Source organism: Sinocyclocheilus grahami, unplaced genomic scaffold (genome assembly GCF_001515645.1).
Source record: "Sinocyclocheilus grahami isolate Dianchi unplaced genomic scaffold, SAMN03320097.WGS_v1.1 scaffold96.1, whole genome shotgun sequence".
Lineage (NCBI taxonomy): Eukaryota > Metazoa > Chordata > Actinopteri > Cypriniformes > Cyprinidae > Sinocyclocheilus > Sinocyclocheilus grahami.
In genome coordinates, this window is record NW_015505275.1 from 1,543,327 (window position 1) to 1,570,031 (window position 26,705).

At 36.2% G+C, this 26,705-nt stretch overlaps 4 protein-coding genes across 8 annotated transcripts; 2 read left to right on the forward strand and 2 right to left on the reverse strand.

The window, feature by feature from the left end:
- Positions 1-1,922: 1,922 nt before the first annotated feature.
- LOC107587776 (RWD domain-containing protein 1-like) lies at positions 1,923-4,921 on the forward strand. Its single transcript, XM_016275683.1, has 7 exons — positions 1,923-2,118; positions 2,478-2,543; positions 3,243-3,373; positions 3,488-3,631; positions 4,138-4,270; positions 4,446-4,508; positions 4,625-4,921. The coding sequence occupies exons 1-7, from the start codon at positions 2,046-2,048 to the stop codon at positions 4,735-4,737; spliced, it is 723 nt and encodes a 240-aa protein (XP_016131169.1). The 5' UTR covers positions 1,923-2,045; the 3' UTR covers positions 4,738-4,921.
- A 227-nt stretch (positions 4,922-5,148) lies between these two features.
- On the reverse strand, positions 5,149-17,656 carry LOC107587775 (amine sulfotransferase-like). The gene is made up of 7 exons (XM_016275682.1): positions 17,323-17,656; positions 8,558-8,719; positions 7,985-8,193; positions 7,688-7,814; positions 7,502-7,596; positions 6,175-6,355; positions 5,149-5,597 (listed from the first exon to the last, which is right to left on the reverse strand). The coding sequence occupies exons 1-7, from the start codon at positions 17,327-17,329 to the stop codon at positions 5,467-5,469; spliced, it is 912 nt and encodes a 303-aa protein (XP_016131168.1). The 5' UTR covers positions 17,330-17,656; the 3' UTR covers positions 5,149-5,466.
- A 63-nt stretch (positions 17,657-17,719) lies between these two features.
- LOC107587774 (zinc finger with UFM1-specific peptidase domain protein-like) lies at positions 17,720-23,634 on the reverse strand. 4 transcript variants are annotated; one of them, XM_016275680.1, is made up of 12 exons: positions 23,561-23,634; positions 21,645-22,156; positions 21,476-21,571; positions 21,290-21,349; positions 21,078-21,203; positions 20,755-20,864; positions 20,504-20,672; positions 19,276-19,461; positions 19,028-19,190; positions 18,389-18,552; positions 18,013-18,233; positions 17,720-17,893 (listed from the first exon to the last, which is right to left on the reverse strand). In XM_016275680.1, exons 2-12 carry the CDS (start codon positions 22,144-22,146, stop codon positions 17,846-17,848), a joined length of 1,845 nt encoding a protein of 614 aa, XP_016131166.1. In that variant the 5' UTR covers positions 22,147-22,156; positions 23,561-23,634; the 3' UTR covers positions 17,720-17,845. The 4 variants fall into 4 exon arrangements, with proteins under 4 accessions (XP_016131166.1, XP_016131167.1, XP_016131164.1 ...); XM_016275681.1 differs by lacking the exon at positions 23,561-23,634 and adding an exon at positions 23,445-23,523 and having other exon boundaries at positions 21,096-21,203; XM_016275678.1 differs by lacking the exon at positions 23,561-23,634 and adding an exon at positions 23,445-23,523.
- LOC107587777 (importin subunit alpha-6-like) lies at positions 18,209-25,635 on the forward strand. Of its 2 annotated transcripts, none has more exons than XM_016275684.1 (3): positions 18,209-18,275; positions 25,140-25,273; positions 25,466-25,635. In XM_016275684.1, exons 1-3 carry the CDS (start codon positions 18,260-18,262, stop codon positions 25,625-25,627), a joined length of 312 nt encoding a protein of 103 aa, XP_016131170.1. In that variant the 5' UTR covers positions 18,209-18,259; the 3' UTR covers positions 25,628-25,635. The 2 variants fall into 2 exon arrangements, with proteins under 2 accessions (XP_016131170.1, XP_016131171.1); XM_016275685.1 differs by lacking the exon at positions 18,209-18,275 and adding an exon at positions 23,583-23,663.
- Positions 25,636-26,705: the final 1,070 nt, after the last annotated feature.

The window sequence follows — 26,705 nt, forward strand, 5'->3', positions numbered from 1 at the left end:
ATAACTAGTTATGGTTAATTATTCATATTTCCCATGAGCTAAATTAGCTACATATTAAACTGTGTTATTCAATGTAAGGCTGTTTAAAGTTAAAGTTAAGCGTGTAAAAATATTGCTTAGAAGTAACAAAATGTAGCCTAATAACTATAATGACATTAAAACTGAGTCAGAGCCACAGCCTTGCCCTTGTGTACAAAGCTATGAGATATAGCGGCTGACCTGAGTTTGAGTTCTGGCTCAAGTTCCTTTTCTTTAAAAGCAAAGGCACAGGCAATAACAATGAAAAAAAAACTAAATATAAGTTGTACTAACAAAACTGTTACAGATCATTTACATTTGTGGATTTGACTTTGTACCCAGAATATTAATAAATCATTCACTAAACTGAACTATAAATGTCAACTCATAATAATAATAATAATAATAATTCCTTACATTTATATAGCACTTTTCTGGGCACTCAAAGCGCTTTACATAGAAGGGGGAATCTCCTCAACCACCACCAGTGTGCAGCATCCACCTGGATGATGCGACGGTAGCCATATTACGCCAGAACGCCCACCACACACCAGCTTACTGGTGGAGAGGAGACAGAGTGATGAAGCCAATCAGCAGATAAGGGATGGTTAGGAGGCCATGATGGTCAGAGGCCAATGGGCAAATTTGACCAGGATGCCGGGGTTATACACCTACTCTTATAATATTAATAGGAACCACAAACACACAGTCCATCTGTTAAACTGTTTATTTATATATACTATAATGCTGGTTCGTCTGGTCAGAGGAGAACTGGCCCCCCGACTGAGCCTGGTTTCTCCCAAGGTTTTTTCTCCATTCTGTCACCGATGGAGTTTTGGTTCCTTGCCGCTGTCGCCTCTGGCATGCTTAGTTGGGGACACTTCATTTCCAGCGTTATCGTTGACATGATTGCAAAGATATTATTTAAACTGAGCTGGATGTTGACATCACTGAATTCAATGATGAACTGTCTTTAACTGAAAAATGAGTGTTTACTATTGTCATTTTGCATTATTGACACTATTTTCCTAATTAATGCTGTTCAGTTGCTTTGTCACAATCTGTATTGTTAAAAGCGCTATATAAATAAAGGTGACTTGACTTGACTTGACTATAATGTTTTGTATTTTTGCAGTTTTGTACTGAATGCTGTTCAGGCTTTGACAAAATACAGAAATGTTACCCTCTTCTACCCTGCTGTAAAAGGCAGCCTAGTTTGTTCAGCTGGTAAATGACCAATTAAAACATATTGCTGGATAGCAGTATAAGGTGCGTTCATAAGCTTAGCCTCTTCCATGCCTTACCATGATGTCAGTGGTCAAGTTGATCTAACTAACAATAACAGCCTGTGTGGCTGCTACTTCCTAAAGCTAAAAGTGTATTAAGTGAATTTAAGCTGGTCTACGCTGTTTCAACCATAGGGCTTGATAAGAAAGAACTGTACACAAAACCATATCAAGAATAAGGAAAGGCCTAGATTTTTGTTCTTGCTTGTATAATCAATAAATGCACAATCAATAAATCTACTCTTCAACCAATGTATCCTGTGAAAGAGTTTGTGCAGCTAAATAGATAAACAAAACTACAGATCAATAAGTAATAAAAGACACGGATTATAAATTGATTTATATACATTGGGATTTTAAACTAATATAATTACATGTATTCATTCACATATAGTACATAAAAATTAAACTTGCTTTGATTGTGGAAAGGCGGTTTGAAAGTGGCTGGATCGCCAGGCTATATAATCCATGCCAGAATCAAGCCTTTTCACACGTTTATTTTTTTACATTGTTTATTTTAAATACAGCCTTTTTGTAATGGATTCAAGAGTGTGACAGCATGAATTACTACAATGGTACTAATGTTTAGCAGAGCAAGTAAAATCGAGGTGTTACTCTTTCTCACGCCTCCCAGACCAAGCTCAGACATTACTGATGATCGCAGATAACACCGTTGCTAGCCGGGCCTTAGCACACGTTTCTTCCATGCAGGCTCTAATCTATGGACATTTGTGACATAAAATGACAGACTACGGCGAGGAGCAAAGGAATGAACTAGAAGCAATAGAGTCCATTTACCCAGACTCGTTTACAGGTAAGATTGACTGCAAAGTTTATGTTTTATGCCTATAAAATCGCCACGCTGTTCGTTAGCTGACTAACGTTAGCTTTTCATCAAACAAAGTTAGTTAAACATACGAGCGACTCAGTCATCTCTTTGATATCATTCTTCATAGCAGCAGATTAAGTTGTCGAAAGTTAAGAAACAAAGCAAACAATAACCGATGACAGTTAATGCTTTGAATTAACTGTGGAAGTAGTACTGGTTTAGTCAGTGGTCTGGTCACCCATATCTGTTTACTTCCAGACTGTGGGGAGTGATGAATAATAGTGAGCTCTGTATATTTCATTAGTTTGTTTGTTTCTTTCCTTACAATATTTTCATTCACGCAGTGCTTTCCGAGGAGCCCACAAGCTTCACCATCACAGTTACTTCTGATGCGGGAGAAAATGAAGAGAGTAAGTTCATATGCTTTATTAACTGTGTCAGTGCACGGCGTATGTAACCGTGTGTTTTACAATAATTGACCCTGTGAACTGTCATATATGATACATGAGGCTTTTATGACTCCTACATTGTTATAGAAGAATAGGAGGAGGGAAAAAACACTGCCAAAACTGAGCAAAAATATTGCGATTTGGTGCAGTTGCTGTCTTGCTGATATTTTTGCAGCCAGAAAGTAAGATGAAATTCTGCTATTTTGTAATGTAACTTAATAAACTCTTTGCAACAGACTGCTTACATAAAATGCATATAGATATCACTTGTCACTCTAAATCTCCCGATAATGCTTAGTTTTATGATCAAAGCTCTGTAGTTTTTATTGTGGAGGGCAAAATGTATAATGCAATTCAGTACAAAATCAGTTTTCACAGATTGTATATAGTGCCAGATTGACAAGTACCACAAAAGGTGGACATTTGTACAACAATACTAAAACAGCTTTTACTTAGCTAAAAAATGGGGTGAACTATCAATCAGGGAACAAAAGACAAATAGAAGATTGTGTACAACCGTTGTTGTTGTTTTTTTTCAGATCATGTTGATAATTGAGAGGCCCTAGAAATGTGTGTCAAATATGATACATAAGTAGGCTTTACATTTAGGGTTAAAGTGTAGCTCAAAGTAGCAACATTACTGATTTCTGTCTGTTGTAGCGGTGGAGGTGACTCTTAAGTTTACATATGTGGAGAAATATCCAGATGAACCCCCTCTGTGGGAGATCTTCTCACAGGAGAACCTGGAAGATTCAGACACAGAAGACATTCTAACACTTTTAAAGCAACAGGTCTGCACACGTGACATCTTACCCTGCAAAAACACATTAACAATTGATAAAGTGCACATACTGATGTTGGGGATTTTTTTTTTAGTCCTGCCTAATAACCTCTTTCTTTTGTAGGCTGAAGAAAACCTGGGAATGGTTATGATATTCACATTGGTGACAGCTGTGCAGGAGAAACTTAATGAAATAATTGACCAGATTAAGAACAGAAGAGAAGAAGAGAAACTAAGAAAAGAAAGGGAGGCCGAAGAAGCTGAGAAGGTTTGTTTTGAGCATGTCTTCTGAATTTAAAGGAATAGTATACCCCAAAATGAAAAATTACTGAAAATCTACTCAACCTCAGGCCATTCAAGATGTAGATGAGGTTGTTTCTTCATCAGAACAGATTTGGAGAAATTTAGCATTACATCACTTGCTCACCATGTGAATGGGTGCCGTCAGAATCGGAGTTCAAAAAGCTGATAAAACCGTCACACCAACGCACCAAAAGTTTGTTTAGCCACAATAAACAAGGAATTTTGAAAGGCTGTCAGTGAAGGCAAACAATGATTGTGTTAAAGGTGTAATTACAGCTTCTACCAGAAGGGGGCCATGAAGACTAACAAAAGGTTGACCACTTGGGTTGAAACTGACCCACCCAACTGTACGCAGATGTTGCTATTGTACACTTTATAGAATGAGGTTGCTTTGAATATTAGACTTGTTATTAGTTACATAGCTATCATTTATATTAAAATGAAATGTTGTTCTTTTGTTGTTTTTCTTAGCGTGCATTTCAAGGCACTGTGGTCACAATTGAGAACTTCTTATCATGGAAAGCAAGATTTGAACAAGAAATGGCAGAACTAAAGAATAAAAGGCAGAAAGAAGAGGAGCAGTCAGGAAAGGGAAAACTTACAGGTGAGTTGAAAATCATTGCATTTAATTTATTTAATACACGAGTTTCACAATTTGAGTTGAATTACTTAAATAAATGAACTTTTCCACGACATTCTAATTTATTGAGATGCACCTGTAAACTCAAATCTGAACCACCTTTTCTTATGTTCGGTTTATTTACTTTTTCATGTTACAGGAAAACAGCTCTTTGAGACAGACCATAATCTTGACACATCAGATATCCAGTTCTTGGAGGACGGTAAGCACTCTCAATTATTATTGTTGTGTATCCAAGTTATATAGGATGCCATTTGCTTTTTGAAACTTAAACTCAATTTTCCTTCAAAGTTGGTCTTCTCTGCTCTTTTTTTCTAGTTGGGAATAGTGTAGAAGTAGACGAGTCGCTGTTTCAAGACATGGATGATTTGGACTTGGAGGAGGATGACCCTGATTTCAACCCACTGGAGTTAGGCAGTGATGAAGACTGAATTGTGTTAACTCCCAACCTGACATGAATGATTTAGATGCCAACAGCCTCATGGAGCAGGACTTCAGCTCACCTGGTTCTAAACACAAACTTTTTCAGTCACTGCCATGTTGCAGCATATTTTACAATAACTGTCAAACCCAGTGTCATTTGTTAACTATTACTATTAAAAAAACATTCTCTTATTCTGCTGAATGGCTTCATTTACACAAGATTTACATTAGGCTGATGTTTCCCAGAGATGTGACCTGGCTGGTATTACAACCTGAGTTTAACTCAGTTGGTAAAAGTTTACCAAAAAGGTTTAGCATATGAAAATCAATGCTTTTTGAAATCTCAGAAATCGGATGAAAATCTAATTATTTTACTTCAGACTTTCTGATTAACATTTTTTTAAATGTTTGGGATTCATTTAATTTTGCTTTTGACTCAAAACAGCTGTTTATTTCACTTACAAAAAGCACAAGCAACAGATTTAGAATTGAATATTTGTATACAAAGACTTCTTTTTAAATGGTAATTGCAAAACACAGTGTTTCAGAAGAGGACAGCAGTGCTTTATGTCACATATCTGTGTCTTAAGCTGCCTTGAACTTTAAATTTATACAATTCAGGAAACAAGTGAGATATTTGTTGTACTGTATATTACTGCTCAGAAGGGTTAGGGATTTTTTTTTTTTACTTTTCTGTTTTCAAACCCTGCTGAGTACACATGATGAGACTGAATAAATCATGGTGTGACAAGATCACTCATGTCCCAGATGAATGAAAGAGGAACATCTTTCATCTTCTGTTGGTACACTTTGTCAAATCTCTCATTCTGTGCCACCGTGAAGTAGTTCTTCCAGTCACCAACAGTTCCTGTTAAGCAGTGAGGTTATATATCTAGTCAATAACTCAATTCAACAGGTTAAAAACATTCACGTTACTCAATGGAAGAGATAAGTGACTATTCTGAAAGTTTATCTTCACATCATTGACATGTTTAAAACAGATGTAATTCTTACATGTATTCAGTGACTTACAAAATATAACTATAATTTCACTGTAGGAATGATAAGACGGGTGGAAACACATTCAAGAGATACTGTGGTTTGTAGGAGTCTTAAGAGAGATAATGAACACGCAGATAAAGTATAATTATTACGTTCACTGTGAGTAAAAATCCTTGTGATTATGAAATGAAGATTCTGTCATTATTAACTCCCCCTCATGTTTTCCAACACCTGTAACTTACTTCTGAGGAACACAAAAGATCTGAATTAGCAGCCACCATTTACTTTCATTGTATGGAAAAAAGGCTGTCAGTAACTACTGCGTCAGACTGGTTTAGAACAGCATGAGGGTGAGTAAAAGACGACAGAATCTTCATTTTGACGAGAATTTGATTCGGATAGTTTACTGATAGTGAACTGAATCACAGCGAGATGTTATATACCTTTCCTCATAAAGGCTCCCTGCTGGTGGTTCAGCAGGATGACCGGGACCTGCTGGTAATTGGCCTGAGGATTGTTCTTCATATTTTTGAAGGTACTGTGCTCAACAACATCATTCAGCTGCTGTGGTGTCAAGTTCCTCCCCAAGAACGAAGCGATCCTTTCAACCACTGACTGCAAGTCCTGTAAGCATGCACTGTTGATAAGTTACAGTAACAATTCTGGACTGAGCCTCCTACTTTGAGGTTAAGAAATGAACAGGTTTGTGGTCAAATGTTTAAAGAGCCATTTTTTTAATGGTTTTGAAAAGTCTCTTGACCAACACAGCATTTATTTGATCAAAAATACAGTAAAAAAAAGTAAGGGTTTCTGTGGGTTTTATGATGGTAAATGTAAGACTTATTCAGAGCTTTTCAAGACAAATAAAAGAAAATGTAAGGAATAAACAAATAGAAACACTATATGTCAATATGTTCTCTAATAGTAAATGTCAACATAATTGTATTGGCAACACTTTAAAGTTTGAAAATACAACAATTAATGAAATACTGTTGTTTTTATCAATATTTTGAATAAGTTGTTTTTATATTATGTTTTCCTTTTAATTTTATTTAAGGTTTTAGTAATTTTGTTGTGTTTTGTCAGTTTGTCACTTTCATTAGTTTTTTGTCTATATAATAGTCTATATGTCATTTTTTTTTTTTTCAGCTTAAGTTTTAGTTATTTTATTACATCAAGGTAAAGCAAATGAAAATAAATGATGCTTTGGCAACTAGCATAACATTTCATTTCATTTATTTTATTTTTAGGCAAGAAAAATATTTTTTGGTTTTAGTTTTCAATTCCTTAGAATACAAGACTTGATAAAAATACGGAGGAAAATATAAATTTGTGCAGTGCATCCAATATTTGATGTCATGACTATAATAAAACAATAAAAACATTATTACAATTAAAAATACATGTTTTCTAATAAAATGTCATTTATTCCTGTGATGAAAACTTCTAAATCATCAGCAGCTGTTTTCAGTGTCACGTGATCCTTCAGAAATTATTCTAATGCTCTGCTTTGGTGCTCCAGAAATATTTCTTATAATCAGTTACAAACAAACAAAACAGTTTTCACAACTAAACTGCTTAGTATTTTTGTGAAAACGGCATGTGATACGTTTTCAGGAATCTTCGCCAAATAGGAAGTTCAAAGGAATAGTATTTAATTGAAACACTGAATTATTGTATTTCTTTCAAAAAATCTTACTGATCCCAAACTTTTAAACAGTAGAGTACAGTTTATCTTATTTATCAGTAAAACAAGCAAACCAGTCAAACCTTGATCATCTCCTCATATGTAATGTACAAGAAGTTCATCTCATCATTGTGGGAGCACCAGCCGTTGACATGCTCAAACCAGCAATTACCAAAAACTGAAACAAATGACATTCGTTAAGGATTGTTGATCAAACAGTTGATTTGATAGAAACTGCAACTTAGATTTAAAAAAGGTATTTTGTTTACCATTTCCTTCCATGAATTTCTCAAAAAATGTATCAAAGTCTTTTGGGGTCTCCAGCATATTTGCAAATTTGTGAAAATGGAAGTAAGATACCAAAACATCCTTTGGATTTCTGGCCACATAGATGACCTATTAGTCATTAAGAAGAGTAAAGAGATCATGTAAACATTTGCAACAGACTGAAGAATTTTAAGGAGGCTGCAAGAGAAAGCAGCGGTCATAATTATTCAGTCCATTGGTAAGACTTGATTATTTCACTGAAGCCAGATGCAGTGGCACCTTGATAAAAACGATCTCACCTTGCCCTTCTTTTGTTTCAATCCAAGTGGCATGAATTTGTATGGTAGATGAGACACATGGATCCTAGGGGAAGGGGCAGAAACAAACTGTTTCTCAGAGTTTAAAAGTTCAATCCATGGGACACGCTCAGAATTCAGCTGATCATTTGTCGCTGTAACATCTCCCTTGACCTCTATCAGACTGAGGATTTGCTGCAACCAAATAGTGCCTGCCCAGACAATCAACAGAAGGAGGAACATGTTTACAAATTCACTTATTAATTGCACATAGGATATCTATTAATATTACTGATCACTGAAGATTTTTTAATTGTGCCATACTTAATAATCATGCATTTTTTTGAGATTACAGTATAAATCTAATGTTTGTGAAGGTAGGCAGACTCCCATAGAAAACGGGATAATAGGTGTCTGACTGAGATAAAGATCATAGCAACACAAATATAGTTGAGTAAACAGTACAATTTTCTCAGCCAAAAACAGAAGAAATGTTACATATAAAGGTCCTGTATGCTCTTTGGCTATTGCACTTCTAGCAGTAGTACCATGTGGCTGCTATGTTCTCTCTCTTACCTGATTTGGGGTAAGTAATGACAAAGACATCAGAGTCTCGAATCTCAAAGTTGCGAATTTGATCCACCACCTCAGGAGAGTGGATTCCAGATATCAAGTTGAAGCCCATATGAAGGACCAGCTTATATTCAAGAGACTCACAACTGCTGTGACTGAAACCCTCTGAGAGACCAAAATACGTGTAAATAAAGATAGAATGAAATTTAAAACATTTGTTATTCATCATATGTCACTGTCTAGGCTACATTCTGATATTCACCAAGAGAATAGCCCTATACTCACATCTATTCATCAAAAGAGATATTTGCACAAATTAAACAATATTTACATTTAAAACCTAAAATCTCTGAAGTGAATTAAAAGTTCATAAATATATTCATGATAATGATATGATGTCCTATAAGCTATTTTAGTGATTGTGGAACCTATTTAATCCCAAATCAAATCTGTAAGCATATGATAGGCTATTGACATCACAATAAAACAAACAGCATTACTTATAGGGGTCGTTCACACAACGCATTTTTGTTGTTTTCTAGTGTTGTTACGTTCGTGAACGAAACGTTCTTTTTGGTGAACGAATCGTTCTCGTTCACGTAATCCATTGACTCATATTTCTCGTTCACTGATATTCCTCCCTCCATAGCAGCTAGGGATGGGCGTGTCGATCCTAAGTATCGATATATCGCGAGTATCGATACTCAAACTAAAAATATCGATACTAAGGTGTGTTTTATTTACCAGTGGTTTTGTTTATTTAAAATAATAATAATAATAATGTGTTCAAATGCATTGAATTGGACGAATAACCTTTTATAGCGAGTAATTGTGTAGGATAGAACTATTTTCCTGCTCATCTGAACCATAGACTGATCTGAACACACGCAAATGTTGCAAGACAGAACCAATCCATCACAGAGAGTGTTCACTCACTGCTGGCAGTGCATTCAAACAGGGCTGCGTTTCCCAAAAGTATCATAAGAAAGCATTCAAGCTTTTGGGAACGGCAGCCCTGAACAATGCTTATCAGAGGACAGAAAAAAAAACATATGTTTGAGTTATTTCACAATAAACAAATTGAAATCGTAGCCTACATAGTTTGTGCAAGTACAATTATTTAAATTGAACGTTGAAAGATAATACTGATCATGTTCTATTCTGTAATTTTAATAGAAATCATACACTGTCAGAATAAAAAGGTTGCATCAGCCGGTCACTGGCAGTCCCTTATGAAAATGAACCATGGTTTTACTAAAGTGACCATAGTTCAACTGTAGTATTTATAGATTTGAATCATGTGTAAACAAAAAACTCATTTGAACCATGTGTAAACAAAAATATAACCTAATAAGTTACAATTAAGGCGTATTGAATGTTAAAATGCATTTTAAACAAAGTTAAGTGGTTATCATTACCCATTTTACTCTTAGTAATTTAATAATTTAATACATTTCATCATTTAAAAGTTTAATTCAGAAGTATCGTATCGGTATCGACGATACTGCCTTGAAAAATATCGGTATCGTATCGAAAACAAAATAAGTGGTATCGCCCATCCCTAATAGCAGCGCATGCGCAGATCAGTGAGGGTAGCTCTGTGAACTGTTTCAAAGGTCAAAGAATGACTAAACCTCGAGCCAATAGCCTTCGAGTGTGAGATGTGACGGAGCATGTGATTTGTTGAATGTAGTGAACGAATACGCTCTTCACTGACGTGGCGATAATGCTCCTAAGGAGTTATTTGCCATAAAACAAGAAGAAGAAGAAGCCCTTCACTGTTGAGTCTGAAGGAGAGAGAGCTTCTCGTTCGTGAACGAAATTACCGAACTGATTCACGTCGTTCGTGAACTAGTTGAATGAACTGGTACAGCGTTTCTCAATTCCAGTCCTCACATACCCCCGCTCTGCACATTTTGTATGCTTCTCTTATTGCTTCAGACGTTTGTTATATTTGACTGTAAGTGCCCTGCGAAGTGGACATTACCGGATAATCCTCCATGATTCCAGTTCGAAGGGAGCGTATATGTTCCATACAAAGGGCATTTAAGTGTGCGAGACGTGAATTTAAATTGTATTTATTTACAGAGGTATATTATGTCCCACTTCACGCTTCTCTAGGTTAGTCCTCTCCTAGCACCTTCATCAAGTTCTATAGTCTAGACGTGAGGATGGCTCCTGGCTCCCGGGTCTTATCCGCTTGAGCAGACGCTTTCCTTGGTCTCCAGCTATCTAGGTACGTCAGGCGTTATGGTATAGCGTTCCCAAAGCGATGACGTCATCGCAGCATTGAAGTTACCTATGAGAGGGAACATCTCGGTTACGTATGTAACCCTAGTTCCCTGAATAGGGAACGAGATGCTGCGATGCTGGGCCGTTCCGTACCTTGATAGCGCTTCCTTCGTCATAGTGTAAAATCTGATGAAATAGCGCGCAGCACGCATATATTTTTGGCCAATAAATTGGCGTGATGGTATAAGGGCTTCAGACATTCGTCACACCGGAGGTGTTCCAAAGTGATGACGTCATCGCAGCATCTCATTCCCTAATCGGGGAACTAGGGTTACATACCTAACCGAGATGTTTTATTTTATAACCTTAAAACGATGCAAAGTTTACGTTGCCAACGTGAGAACTGTTAAGAAGAAATAATAATGAATTCCCGATTGCTAGTTTTATTGATTATTACGATGTTCTTAATTCGTGGCCATGATTTAATTCAGCTAAACCTTGTTGACATAATGACTACAATAAGTAAATCTAGCCAGCACATTAATTAAACTTAAAAAGATGATAAAAGCATGTTGATGTGAGATGTGTCAGATTTACCTGTAGCTTACTGTATTAGTGTGAAAACTTGTTTGATACCCATAGTTTTAGCATATTAGTTAAGTATAAATCATATTTCGTAATTAAACTGGGCTCATTGCTTGGTTGCACCACAATATGTGTTATTAGCCTGTCCTTTTGGCAGTACTTTAGATTAACACACGTTGAATTTTTTCATTTGAAAGTATTACAACTGGTCTTAAACTAGCTCACAGCAAAATAAAAGGGGCCATATGATGCTGCTAAAAAGAACATTATTTTGTGTATTTGGTGTAAAGAAATGTGTTTATGCGGTTTAAGAAAACACATTATTTTCCACATACTGTACATTATCGTTTCTCCTCTATGCCCCGCCTTTCTGAAACGCGTCGATTTTTACAAAGCTCATCGTTCTGAAAAAGCGAGGTGTGCTCTGATTGGCCAGCTATCCAGTGCGTTGTGATTGGCCGAATACCTCAAGTGTGAGACGGAAATGTTACGCCCCTTACCATACTGTGATGATCCTGTCAGGCCGGAGCGATGATTCAAAAACATGAAAACCCATTATAAACGAGGCATTTGTTGCATCCAGTGGGGATATAATTATGGATTATAATGACTTGTACTGTCTTTTTACGCTTTGCGTTGCATCGCACCGCGTAAACATAAAACCATGTCTGTATTTGTGATCGGAGAAATGACAAACAACAAGCCCTACTCTACACTGCCCAAAAAACAAGCTTTAAATATAAAAAAAATATAAAAACTCTTTAAATATAAAAAACGTACTTACAGTCTTTGAGTCAGAACAGCCAGCATTGTAGTCTACTCTACCAGGTTCAGTAAACAGTTCTCCATAAAATGTGCTGCACACACCTGAATATTTGGGTTGAAGTGTTCTGGAAAAGTGTTGTAAATACAACTTAACCACTGATTTCTAGTCGTGTCCATTTTTGGAAGGCCAAACCAAGTAGTTTCGCTTTCACAACGAAACGCAGCATCAACAAGGCAGCCTTGAGTGAGCAGAGGCCGGGGGATAAAGTGAGGAACGGCCGGCGGGCTAGAGTGAGCAGAGGCGGCGGATTCGACGAAGGAGCGTCCGGAGGGCTTGCGGCAACCACATGTGACGACCCCGGGCTGGACTCCGCTTCGTCCACGGTGAAAGCCGATCCGGCGATCCACAGCGCAAAGTTGATGTATTTCCTCAGCAACCAGCACGGATCAGCTCCAGGCATGATGAAGCAGATATCGTCCTCTTTTGGAAGACCAAACAAAGTAGTTTCGCTTTCACAACGATTCACACAGCGCATTCACAACATGGCGGCAGCAACAATACTACAGCCAGAATAAAAGTTATGCCTTTTTTCTTTGCGTGAACATTTGGGCGGCGTTATGCAAATCTTCTCACATAGTGATGTAGACATGTGGGGGCATGTTAGAACAAGCCGTTTTAGGTAGGCGTGGCTGACTCTTAACTTTTATAAAGAATATCTCTTTGGATTTGAGACTTTAGTCTGTGCAACTTTACAGATCTTCTTTTATGCACCAAGAGCTTGTAACACTCCAAAGAGAAAGGAAAATTTTAAATCGCATCATATGACCCCTTTAATATTAACCTCACAGGAAACACTCAAAACAACACTAAACCACTCCTAACCACTCACAAGATGTAGTAAGATACTGTCCAGATCTTAAATAAACAATGTCAAGATAATCCATTATAAATTAAGTGGATTTATTATGGTATTCATTGTGTGTTATACGTAATCATACTCTTAAAAGTTATAACCACAAATGTGTAAGTATTATAATGTATTATAAATGTTATGATTATTTATGAGATGATACAACATATTATTAAGCTTTTTTATAATGCTTTATGCATTAATTATAATGCCTTAAGAAAACCCTTATAATGTATAATGTGTAAATACAGGCTTTATAGAAAGTGTTACCAGATTGACAAACAATTGAGGAAAGAAGAGAGAACATTCAGTTTGTGGGTTTTGCTCTTATATACTTAAATTTGGAGTTAGATGTCAGTAACATGATTATTCTGTTTGGTTTTCTCTCTCTCTACAATCCCAACAGTGCATAAGTGTTAAATCAGAAATCTATATTACAGAGTTAAACATGTTAAAGCAAATGTTTCTTATTTAATTCTCCCTCCCCCCCCTCTCTCTCTCTCTCTCTTTATCTCTCTCAGGAGTTGAAGCCTACAGCCTTTCTGTCCATGCAGCAACTGATGGAAGAGGGGGTCTTTTTTTATGATGTTGTATTATGTGTTATTGCAAAAATGAGTATATACAGTATATAAATATGCATTCTTGAATCATTCTTGAGTCTTGTGTCTTGCCTCTCTACAAACTTTTAAATATATGGCTGTAATTTAGTGACTACAAATGCTGATTTCATTCGATTCCATCTTTATTATACCTGATAATGAGCTAGTGAAACTTAAGGGGGCTAATCAATATACAGTATATTTCAAGAAACTTAAGACTTAAGGTACTCCACTTTTTCAGTTGTTTAAGGATTGAAATACATTTTTCATTTATATTTTAAGAGTAAATTCATTTAAATTTCAAATTGTTAACTCAAAGCAGGTATTACACTTTGTAATTAACATCTGATGCATTTATAAATCAAAAATCACAATTGAAATAAAAAATGTTCCTGAGATTCAATATATTTAACAACATGTACAAACATTACTACAAACTAAACCACCAGGGTCCTAGAACTGCGGTCCTGAAACTGGTCCTCCAGTTTTCGGTTGTGCAGGAAAACCCTTCTCAAACACGCAGAGCGGGGGTACGCGAGGACAGGAATTGAGAACCGCTGAACTGGTACATGTCCTTCGTGAACGAGTTGAATGAACTGGTGCATGACCTTCGTGAACGAGTTGAATGAACTGGTACATCTCGTTCGTCAATGAAATGACTGAACTGGTACATCTCTTTCGTGAACGAGTTGAATGAGAGTGTACCGTGTCCAGTCGGCCATTAAGCATGTCAATCTCGATCAGCAATCAGCAGAAAGCGGATGCAAAGCGCAGTTATAGGTACTGTGCAAATAAACTTGTTTATATATTAATATTTAGCATACAGAACATAACTCAACGTTTAATCCCCGATTTATGAATGTGTAAACGTCTGACCAAACAATTAAAATGTTAATTATGCAAGAAAATGCTTTGGTCATCTGAACAACTTATTTAGACTTTATTTATTTAATGAGTTCATGCACACATTTTAATAAAGCCAAATAATTTTTTTGTAATAAGTAAATACGTTCGTTGACTTAAAGGGGTCATATGATGCGATTTTAATTTTTTTCCTTTCTCTTTGGAGTATTACAACCTCTTGGTGCATAAAGAAGGTCTGTACATTTGCAAAGACTAAAGTCTCAAATCCAAAGAGATATTCTTTATAAAAGTTAAGAGTCAGCCACGCCTACCTAAAATGGCTCGTTAGAACACGCCCCCACATGTCTACGTCACTGTGTGGGAAGATTTGCATAACACCACCCAAATGTTCACGCAAAGAAAGAAGGCGCTTCTTTTATTCTCGCTGTAGTATTGTTGCTGCCGCCATTTCCTGAAGATGCTGTGTGCTTCGTTGTGAAAGCGAAACTACTTTGTTTGGTCTTCCAAAAGAGGACGATATCCGCTTCGTCATGCCTAGAGCTGATCCGTGCTGGTCACTGAGGTTATACATCAACTTAGTGCTGTGGATCGCCGGATCGGCTTTCACCGTTTTCACCGCTCCTTTGCAGGGACTGCCGTTCTCGACCCCGCCGCCTCAGCTCACGCTAAGCCTGGGCTTTCGCTCACGCTAGGCCACTGTGAAAGCGAAACTACTTTGTTTGGCCTTCCAAAAGAGGACGATATCCGCTTCGTCATGCCTAGAGCTAATCCGTGCTGGTCGCTGAGGGAATACTTCAACTTGGATCGCCGGCACATTTTATTACTGATCCTGGGAGAGTAACGTTAGACTAAAATGCCGGCAGTTCTGACTCACGTAAGTACGTTTACTTTTATCATTTGCCACTGATGATTCAAACGTGAGTTTTGGGCAGTGTGGAGTAACGTTAGCACTTGTTGTTTGTCATTTCTCCGATCCCAAATGCAGACAGGGTTTTATGTTTACGCGGCGCGATGCAATGCAACACAATGCGTTAAAAGACAGTATAAGTCATTATAATCAGTAATTATGTGCCCACCGGATGCAACAAATGCCTCGTTTGTAATGGGTTTTAATGTTTTTTGTCTCGTTGCTCCAGCCGGACACGCCATCACAGTATGTTGAGGGGCGTAACATTTCCGTCACACGCTTGAGGTATTCGGCCAATCACAACGCACTGGATAGCTGGCCAATCAGAGCACACCTCGCTTTTTCAGAACGATGAGCTTTGTAAAAATCGACGCGTTTCAGAAAGGCGGGGCATAGAGGAGAAACAATAATGTACAGTATGTGGAAAATAACTGTACTGTTTTTTAAACCGCATAAACACATTTCATTACACCAAAATACACAAAATAATGTTCTTTTTAGCAGCATCGTATGACCCCTTTAAGACATAACACATAAGACACTTTTTCGCCATCTGCTGGCGTATTTATGTGATATGAAGAAATGGTCACTGAACGAATCAGTGAACGAATCTGAACGAATCTCTTGAAAGAATCAAAATTTCCACCACTATTGTTTTCTTGAAACATTTGCCTTGTCCAAATACACACACTTGTGGTCTTTGCACTTGACCACTTATATGACGTATTTCCTGTATTTGGCTCAAGTGAGCATGCAGACCACAAGTGTGGGTACAACTTTTCATTACCTGATGGGACACTTATAGTGCTGTAAAAACGCAAAGTATTATTTTTTTTAAATTATTATTTTCAATACTTTGCATTTTAAAATCAACTTCTAAATGTCTGTTCAGTCCCTATAGATAACACAATTTAATTAAGTGATAAAAAGCAGTTGCAAATGTTGTGCAAAAATATACTAATCTTTGCAGCAATAAAAATGTTTAGCACTTTGTTTTACTACCAAATTATATGTAATATTATTAATGTAATATTTAACTTGCATTGGAAAGGTTTCCGTGACCTCTCGCGCGATCTTGGCAAAAAGTCTCAGGATTTATTTCCAGAACATGATGCATGATGGGATACACTAACCCTGGAATACCGCTCCTTGGACAAGGGGATGCGTGACTTTTTCCCCCAAACCAGTTGGGAAATTCAAGGGGATTGGCTTGACGGAAGTTAAGTGTTTGACCTTCTCATTTCTTCGACGTTCCAAAAGCTTGGTGTTCAACTTCAAATCAGAGTTAGTAAAACTTTATAAACGATGTACTAAAGCCATTTAATTTTACAACGTTAAACATGAAAAACGATCTGCGTCCCTTTTTACAAACAGGGAATCGGAACTATAAACAACTCAGTGTTACGTTAAGCTTGTTCTCCCCCACAGACCACCGTTATAGATACGTACCAGCTAACTTACATATAGTAGCCCATTCGTGATGAATAAAGAGCAAACGGCATTTGAAAATACAACAGCTCATTGTAAGATAATTTTAGATCAGTTCCACGCAACTTTAATGCGTGTAAATGTTGAAACTTAACATTACTAAGATTAATAAATCATTTCGTTTTTTAACTGTTCATTTTAATGTGGTTAACTAACGTTACGAAACTGAACCTTATTGTAAAGTCTGAGGAAGAAATCATGTAAAAAAAAATAAATATATATATATTTATCCATATAGATTAAAACGCCATTTTTGTGGGAGCAGATGTTTGTGATGAAAAAAAAATCTGTGAGAGAATTCTGGTTCTCCATGGTAATTTTTTGTACATTAACCATAAGATGTGTGTTAGTGTTAAGGTTAGTCCTAAACTGTAGTGTGCTGCCTTCCTGGTTAGTTCAACCATGCGGTTTACTTACCTGCCATCTCTGTCTCTCTCTCTCCTCTGGAATGACCGTGAGATGCCAATCCGTCCTGTGACTTGTAGGTTGTCTGCACTGATTAAATCAGGAGGTGTATTTTAACACATTTGTTCAGAAAACAGAAATGAGGGGAGGATCTGTAAAGGACTTGAATTTGGCCTGTGGGGTGGGAAAAAGGAGTGGGATGTTGAGGGTTCAGATTTCTTCAGAATGCATAAGGCTAACAAACATCCCTTGACCACTGATCCGACAATAGATACTGTACCATATGCATACAACTGTAGTTTAAAAACAAAACGAGCTGATTGTTCAATGAATCAAAATCTAAAAACTGAAGACTCCCATCATAACAAGTAATAATAACTGACTTATTGTGCAGCAAGTCAGATAAAACTCTGTGTTATTTTTTATTGACATTTATACAAAAATACAGTTTTTCGCAGTCTGTTTAAAGGCACTAGTTGATAAAAGTAGCAGGAATGGTAGATAAAATTGCAGCCAGCAGATGTGGACAATTCCATCAAGGAATTTTCTCAGCACATAGTGTCCTTGAATTAAGAATGCGGCTCTGAAAGACACAAACATGCCAAAAATATGTCAACAGTTTAACAAAGACTACACATACGATATGTCAAAATGTAATACATAACTTGAATTCCTGCAATGAATTTCTGAAGCCAAAATTACCTGTTTCTCTTCAGGCATTAACAGCCCTTCTACAGCAACCACTTGATACTGTCTGTGTTTTAGGCTACCGGGGAATTTGCGCACACGTCGTACCACGTTAGCTGCTGTATCCTGTGACAGCACCTTCCTCATTTCCCTTGGTACACACCCCGGATCGAAGAGGAGCAGGCATATGTTGCCATTTACTTTCTCTTCCACTCCTACTATAGAGCGACTGTGGCCTGATCATAAAGACAGGATAACACGTATGTCATCTTATAAAGGCAAGTCTGTTTCTATGAGGATAATGCTATCTTGAATGTCACGAGGGAGAATACATTCACTCTATTTTAATTAAAGGGCTGTTGTTTTTTTTACAAGAGAAATCTTGAAATACCTTGGTGCTGGAGGTATATAGGTGGTAATGTCGTCTGCACTATTTTGGGTGGCAGTCTTGCACCCCTACTGGCAGAATGTGAGAAATACTGTTTCACCCACTCAAACAGTCTGGGGTGTGTGTCTCCTGGACCAGTGGGCTTGTGAAAATCCATAATTTGCGCTCTAAATTTTTTTTATGTAAAGTTAAGATGTGAAATTAATCATATTTAAGCTATTTACATGTTTGCAACTATTCAAAAGTTTGAGGTTGGTTTGATTTTTTTGAATGTTTTTGAAAAAAATCTCTCACCAAGACTACATTTATTTGATCAAAAATACAGTAAAATATTATTATTGCAATTTTTTTTACTAGTTAAAATAACTGTTTTCTATTTTAATATTTTTACAATGTAATTTATCCCTGTGATGGCAAAGCTGAATTTGCACAAGCACAAATCATTCTGATGTGCTGCTGTTGTGCTCATGAAACACTTCTTGTTGTTCCCAATGTTGTGCTACTTAATATTTAATTAGAGAAAGCCTCGAAACATGTTTTCAGTAGTCTTTGATGAGCAGAAAATTTACATATATTTATCTTTCTGACCCCAAACCTTTGAACAGTAGTGTGTGAATGTAAACTTGGGGTTTCAGTACGTACTTCACACTAAGGGAGGTGAGAACTGCATAGATTTCTGTAGCTCCTATCCAAGCCCGTGTCCCCTGCAGTCGATGGTTGAAGTGTGAAGCACCCTGAGGATCAGCGCCTTGACCCCAAGCCTCCTCAATTAAGGCTTGCACTCTCGGAATGCTGGGAACTGAAACTGCGAGGGAACATTTTATGATGGGTACTGTTACAAATAAAATCAACATGCAGCCAAGAGAATAACATTGTTACTGATGTTATACCAGGTAAAAGGTTATACTGCTCCATCCTATGCAAAGATGAAAGAAGCATCTGGAAGTTTCTGTAGCCACATCCCCAACCTTTGTCCCCCTCCGATGAAGAGTAGTGATCAGTCTCAGCACAGAGCCACACATGTGCACAGTCAGAGGCATCCCTCTGATAGTACCTGTACAGAGCTCCCATAAGTCCTGAAATAGAAAGATTAAGTCTAAACCTTGACCCGTTTTCTTTATTTTAATTTTCCACCGTTTTTTTTCCAACATTAAAAAGTAACAGCTTTATAGTTAAAAACCTAATAATAATACTGCATTATTTTTAATTACAATTATAAATTATTAATTAATAAAATACATTAAATTCATTTAAAAAAAAGTATAATTAAGTATATATTCATTGAAAATATTTACACGCACTACAGTTCAAATGTTTGGGTCAGTGAGTTTTTTGTTTTTTTTGAAAGAAATGAATAACTTTATTCAGCAAGGACACATTCAACTGACTGAAAGTGACTATAAAAACTAATTCTGTCAAACGATTAATCACATCCAAAATAAGTTTTTGTTTACGTAATATATGTATGTGTACTGTGTATATTTATTATGTATTTACAGGTGCATCTCAATAAATTAGAATGTCATGGAAAAGTTCATATATATATAAATAAATATAAATACAAGCACATGCATGTATATATTTAAGAAAAATGTTGTTTATATATTAAATATATTTACACATAATATAAAATATAAGTATATAAATTTATATACATGTAAATATTTTCTAAATATATACTGTGTGTGTTTATACAGGTGCATCTCAATAAATTAGAATGTCATGGAAAAGTTAATTTATTTCAGTAAATCAACTCAAATTGTGAAACTCGTGTATTAAATAAATTCAGTGCACACAGACTGAAGTAGTTTAAGTCTTTGGTTCTTTTAATTGTGATGATTTTGGCTCACATTTAACAAAATGTGATTAATCGCGATTAATCGTTTGACAGCACTAGTAAAAACAAAGTATCTATTAATTTTTATTATTATCTATCAAATAATTTAATTATAAAAAAATATCACTCTTTACACAAAATAATAAGCAGCACATCCATTTTCAACATTGATAAGATAAAAAGATAAAATAACTGAACAGGTTTTCAGTCTAATAATTCACCAGCTGGACCAAATATGTAAAGATTATTGGTGTAGCTCTACGATGCACTCTTAATCAGACCTGATGTTTTGCTTCTGCCATCATCCACCCCGGAGGCCAGAGATTCAAGCATCTCCGCTTTTTTCCTGTGGAACTCTGCAGGAACCATCTGACCTCGAGACACAGCCCTCTCCATATTCCTCTCCATCTGCTTGCGATAACCACCGCTGTTATCAAGCCCAAACTGCTTCTGAAAAGGGTAGAAGTGTCAATTTTTACTTTTTAGGTGAACATTTTCTAGAAATCTCCCAGTGACATTTTCTTTTGCTAACCTGGAGCTTCTTAAAGTCCTCTGCTTCCCGTCTAGTTGCAGCCTCCCTCCACTTTTGCTGCTCTTCCTCCTGAAGCTTCCTGGCCAGAGTCAGGTCTTCAGATGAATGTCCTCAAAACACCCAAATCAAATGAACACCAAGTTAGATGTTTTAAGAAACCACAAGTATCGCTGCACCAGTGGCTACAACAGATTTCATGTTGATTGATTATTATAATTTTGATGCATTGTACTTGTAAACAGAACCCACAGAATATTTTAATCTCTAAACTAAAATGTAACTAACCAACAATTCTAGAATAAAATTCATATGCAGTTGCTTACTTATTAATATACACATACCGGTTACAGATGCTGAGCCATATTCCAGGTGTAGCTCAACATGCTCTTGAAGGGAGGAGCTACTAGAACAACTCAGAGAACACATTGGACACTCGTAGCGCATCACACCTGGAGATCCCAAAAATACAGTTATAGTTCAGTTTGGCCATTCACTTTTATTCAGAACTGTCAAATCGACCACCTTGCTAACTCACCTGATCTACCACTGCTTGTAGAAGACACTTCTGTTGAAGTGCCAACCTCAGGACCAGCCCCTTAAGAAGACAAACCATATCAGACATCAATCATAATCAGCTGGTGATAAAAAGAGTGTAAAATGAATACTTGTAAACCTACAAATATACTTGCTAGATTGATATTTATGTTTTGAGGTAAGACACCTTCAGCTTGGTCCTGTAGATGAAGCTCAACATGCTCCTGCAGAATAAAGCAGTCTTTGCAGACCAAGCTGCACATTGGACATGCAAAGCACCCTTCTGCAACACACAGAGAAAATATTAGTCTAAAAGCCTAATTTAAGTCAGTTTTATGTTGTAAACTCAAGAACACCTTTAATAGGTGAGGACAAACGCTTCTGCTTTGATTTTCGCCGCCCATCTTCCCTCTCGTTGCTTGGGTTGTTGCTGGAATTTTGTGTAGTTCTGACCAGTTTTACGGCACCATTCGCTGTGGCTGCTGCAGGTGGTGGACTCTTCAGATTAGTCGAGGTTCCCTGAGAAAGAGAGGTCCCTGTACTCGGTGACTGAGGCGAGGCTTGAGATACCTTGTCCATATTTTTCGCATTCACATTGGAAGTCCTTGTAGAATTGGGACTTTGAGCAATCCAGTCATTTGAGCTTTTCTGTCCACTGTCAACCACTGTTGCACTCGTGTCCTGGCAGTCTTTCTCTATATGTGCAGTGTTGATGTGGAAGTTCAACTCGTCATATGAGACGCCGGACAAAGAGCAGAACGGGCAGGCCATCACATTCTCTGTGTGACTCAGGAGGATATGGGTTCTCATCTCTGCCTCAGATAGGAGCTCTTCACAGCAGATGTCACACACAGGCATTATCACAAGCCTGGATAAAACAAATGAACAAATTAACCATAAATGTATCAGCAAAAATTTCATAGTTACTACAGGTATTGTTAGTAAACAACAACAAAAAAATCTAAATGACAAAAATTATTCTCTCACAGTTTGAAGAATATCTAATATTCTGTTCTGATTTTAGTACCAATAATAGACCTGACAATGATTTTGACATATGAATGGTTGTGGGTTTAATCATACTGTCTGAAAATTACAATAGAAAGTGAAGGATTAATGACCAACATACTAAATATATTACATAATAATATGTAATATAATATTAACCATACATAGCTAATCCCCCCCCCCCCAAATAAATAAAAGTGGACCAAAAAATATGGTACACATTTTTTTATTATATTATAAATAATTATTATTTGTTAATCATACTTATAATCCATGTGATTTTACCCGTTTGCAATGTTTTTAAATAAGCCATAAAGGGAATTGTAAATTTCTAAATGAATAACTTTTGCACAATAATATAACAACCATTCATAACTGACATGATTATATAATATATTAAATGTTTTTTTTTTATAATAAATTTATAATTTTTTTACAAATTAGTATGAAATAAAGAAACAAACACTAAAAAAGAAATAAGACTAAAGTGGACGAGAAAAGAGAAATATGGGTAACCATTTGTTAATAGTTTTATAAAAACATTATTAATAATACCTATTCGTTTTAAATAATGATAATTTTTCATTTAATTCTACCCCTGTACAACGTTTGTTTATAAAGCCATGTAGGAAATCATATATTTCATTAATAGCAAATATTGTGTGACAAGAATTAATCCACAGCCAAAAGTTCATAATCGTGACAGGCCTTAATTAAAAATGTTTGCCCTAATTACGATATATTACCAGATAAACATGGGTTACCTTGGTAAAGGGATGCGTTTGTGTTTAAAATTATAATTTACACTCAATACGTTATTATTGCATACCGTTTTACAATGTACTACAATACTGAGGTGCAGATAATTGCCACTAGTATAAGTACTCTGAGCGGAATGCATTTAAAACGTTATAATCAACTAATAGCAAAACTCTGAGGCAATTTGGCCTTCGTTAACCTGAAATCCGGATTTTATCAAGACGCACCTGACGCGACAGCAAGCATCGACTCTGTCAACAAACAACACTGGACAGTCACGCTGCTAACTTCCATTTATAACATCAAAAGCCTTCTTCCACTGACTTCATGAACAACAGCAAAAATTCAACTCGAATCTATCTCGAAATCGACATTTTTATGCAACGTACTTGTTCAGAGGTAGATATGTTGACTTAAACAATCACCCGTTTCACTTTCCGTTTATTATTATTGAATGAGGCCGCTCATGAAAACCGGAAACAGCAGCGGAGGTGACGTTTCTTACCAGTGAACGCCATATTGCCCTCAGCTGGAGGAACTCGGGAGGGTCTTGAGAGAAATTTAAAAACACACGGCCAGTACACCCCTCTCCGATCTACGACTAATGGGTGAGATTTATACACTATATACGATGTGAAGGTCTTTTCTTTCCGGGGAGTAAATGAGGCAACAGGGCGTGCTGGCAGAGTAATTAACCATCTTGACGTTTAGTCCAAGCTAGCATAGCACGGTTAGCATGTTAGCACAGAGAAGTTGGGCACAGTTTAGGCTGAAAGTGAAAAGACTGAATGACTTGAGATATTATAAACCAATAACGTATTAACAGTGCGTTAGTGGATTTATGAAACTGATTTGTGACCCAGAAAGTCTTGGTTTCAGCTGTCCACGAAATATGTGCTAATGCGTTACTGAAAAGAATATTCAGTTGTTTGATGAGCCAAATAAATTGCGTGGTATTAATATAGATGCTTAGACTTGTATATTTAGAGCTGTGATTACTTATGTAGTATGTGATAAACTGTCTTTGTAAAATAATAAAGTCCAGACCTCCAACCACAATTCCACACACAACCAGCTGATCCGATTAAAACACCAGTGTTTACAAGTGCTGCATTTGTGTAAAGTGATTAATTAGAAGTTAGAGAAGATGTCGACATATGTTTTGCATCTTAAAGTGAAAGTTCCTCCTAAAAATGACACTTTTGTAATCATTTATTCACCTTCATGTTGTTCTCTGTTGATTTTTTTTTTTCTTCTGTGGAAGACAATAGAAGATGTTGGGACTGACAGCCTCAGTTCACTTTCAATGCATATTTTTCCTTACATTGAAACTAAAAGGTGACTCAGACTGCCGTTTTTCATAACGTCTCATTTTGTAATCCACTGAATAAAGGAAGTAAAATGACTGTTGTTGCATTATATCCAGCTGTTAAAATGTACATTAACAAGTTTAATAAAAGGAACTTCTAATCGCTACATTTCAATGCAAAAATAATGCAAATAAATAATTAAAAATACATTAGAAATGAAGATATACCTGAAATGTTTTTTTCCCTATATGTTCATATTTTATGTCTTATGATATAGACCGTTGGGCCAAATTTAAGGTCATCATGATGACAACGTTGGCCTGCTGGTTTGAGCATCTCTGCTTAAAAGTTTCTAATACTATGTTATTGATCCACTAACTTGCTAAAGGCTATTCATAATATGTATGATACTGAGACAAAAGTGGCTGAGTTAAAATGTTTAATTCTGAACTGCTTGTTTGAGATGAAAGGAAGCTGAACAACAAAAACTAACATTGTCCAGATAATGAAGGAAGTTCAGCATGCAAAGTGTCAGTTAGTGCTCAGAGGTGTTACACAGGAAATGCTAGTATTAACAAGCATAATTGCTTTCAGAGAAACCATTCCTTTTGTCTCCACATGCTGTTTGGCATAAATTGAGAAGAACTGCATACAGGCTCGACCAATTGTGGTTCTTGTCTGTATTGCTATAGGCTTATGGTTGATGTGCTGAATAGACAGCAGAAATTGAGTATCAGAATGCGCATCTGACCAATTTCTTTCTCTGATCTGAAGACGCAATGGCAAGCCCAGGCAAAGAAAGCTATCGAATGAAGAGCTACAAGAATAAAGCCCTGAACCCCCAGGAAATGCGGAGACGGAGAGAGGAGGAAGGGATACAGCTCCGTAAACAGAAGAGGGAGGAGCAGGTTTGTCATCATTCTTTCCTTCCTTATTATACAATCAAATTAAATTACAGTTTTGTTCATGAAGGTTTCATGATACTTTATGGAATTAAAGTGTATATATTAAAGGGCTATATGACCAGATCTGTTCATTTAATATATCAGTTTTGTGTACAAAAGTAACTACTAAAGTAAATCGTTGTACCTACTCCGCAGCTGTTCAAGAGGAGGAATGTGTCTCTGCCACCTGGTGATGAGTCCATGCTTGAATGCCCCATTCAGGACCCTGATATCAGCTCCACTGTACCTGTATCAGGTGTAAGTAATTCAGGCAGCAGGCCATCTGTCATTGTTGTCAAACAGATGATTGGACTGTAAAGTTCACAGAGAACAGACATATTTGTCAGTACTTTTCCCTTGGGGCTTGGTTATTAGTTATAATTTTAAGCATACTGAATTGACTATACAGCATTTAAAAAAATAAAATTAGCATAGTTGTATATATTTTGTATCAATTAGCATTATATTAATATAAATTGTTAATATATATATATAAAAAAAAAAAAAAAAAAAATAAAATAATAAATAAAAATATTAAAAGAAATATGATAATAAATTATTTTTTATAATAAAAAAAAATATATATATATATATATATAATGCCCTCAAAGGAAGCATTTATTTAATCAAATATACAGTATACAGTTAATATTGTGAAATATTATTAGAATTTAAATTAACTGTTTGCTATTTTTAGATTTAAAAAAAAAATATATATATTTTATTTCTATATACATTTTAATTTATTCCTGTGATGGAAAAGCTGAATTTTCAGCAGTCATTTTCCCTTATCTTCACTGTCACGTGATCCTTCAGAAATCATTTTAATATGCTCATTCTAATAGGCTCATTTGGTCCTCAATTTTATTTCTCTCAATTTCTTATTATCAGTGTTAAAAACAGTTGTGCTGCTTACTTTTATTTTTGTAGAAACTTTAATAATTTTTTTAGGATCCTTTGGTGAATAGATAGTTCAAATGAACAGCAATTATTGAAAATATAAAATTTTTGTATCTATCTCTCTTTCTCTATGTGTGTGTGTATATACAGGTGCATCTCAATAAATTAGAATGTCGTGGAAAAAATCATTTATTTCAGTAATTCAACTCAAATTGTGAAACTCGTGTAATTAGAATATGGTGACATGCCAATCAGCTAATCAACTCAAAACACCTGCAAAGGTTTCCTGAGCCTTCAAAATGGTCTCTGTTTGGTTCACTAGGCTACACAATTGTGGGGAAGACTGCTGATCTGACAGTTGTCCAGAAGACAATCATTGACACCCTTCACAAGGAGGGTAAGCCACAAACATTCATTGCCAAAGAAGCTGGCTGTTCACAGAGTGCTGTATCCAAGCATGTTAACAGAAAGTTGAGTGGAAGGAAAAAGTGTGGAA

Bases quoted from the DNA above. Each gene is read 5' to 3' on its own strand.
- LOC107587775 (XM_016275682.1), bottom strand. The intron at 7,815-7,984 runs GTGAGATCGTTT...AATGACTAATAG, and splicing joins TGAAACAAAAGAAGGGCAAG to GTCATCTATGTGGCCAGAAA. The intron at 5,598-6,174 runs GTATATAACATC...ACTGCTTAACAG, and splicing joins GGGAGCCTTTATGAGGAAAG to GAACTGTTGGTGACTGGAAG.
- LOC107587777 (XM_016275684.1), top strand. The intron at 25,274-25,465 runs GTTTGTCATCAT...CCTACTCCGCAG, and splicing joins AACAGAAGAGGGAGGAGCAG to CTGTTCAAGAGGAGGAATGT.
- LOC107587776 (XM_016275683.1), top strand. From the start codon at position 2,046: ATGACAGACTACGGCGAGGAGCAAAGGAATGAACTAGAAGCAATAGAG. The intron at 2,119-2,477 runs GTAAGATTGACT...TCATTCACGCAG, and splicing joins TTACCCAGACTCGTTTACAG to TGCTTTCCGAGGAGCCCACA. The intron at 3,374-3,487 runs GTCTGCACACGT...TTTCTTTTGTAG, and splicing joins TAACACTTTTAAAGCAACAG to GCTGAAGAAAACCTGGGAAT.
- LOC107587774 (XM_016275680.1), bottom strand. From the start codon at position 22,146: ATGCCTGTGTGTGACATCTGCTGTGAAGAGCTCCTATCTGAGGCAGAG. The intron at 21,572-21,644 runs GTGTTCTTGAGT...TGTGTGTTGCAG, and splicing joins TTTGTCCTCACCTATTAAAG to AAGGGTGCTTTGCATGTCCA. The intron at 19,191-19,275 runs GTATAACATCAG...GTTCCCTCGCAG, and splicing joins GCAGTATAACCTTTTACCTG to TTTCAGTTCCCAGCATTCCG.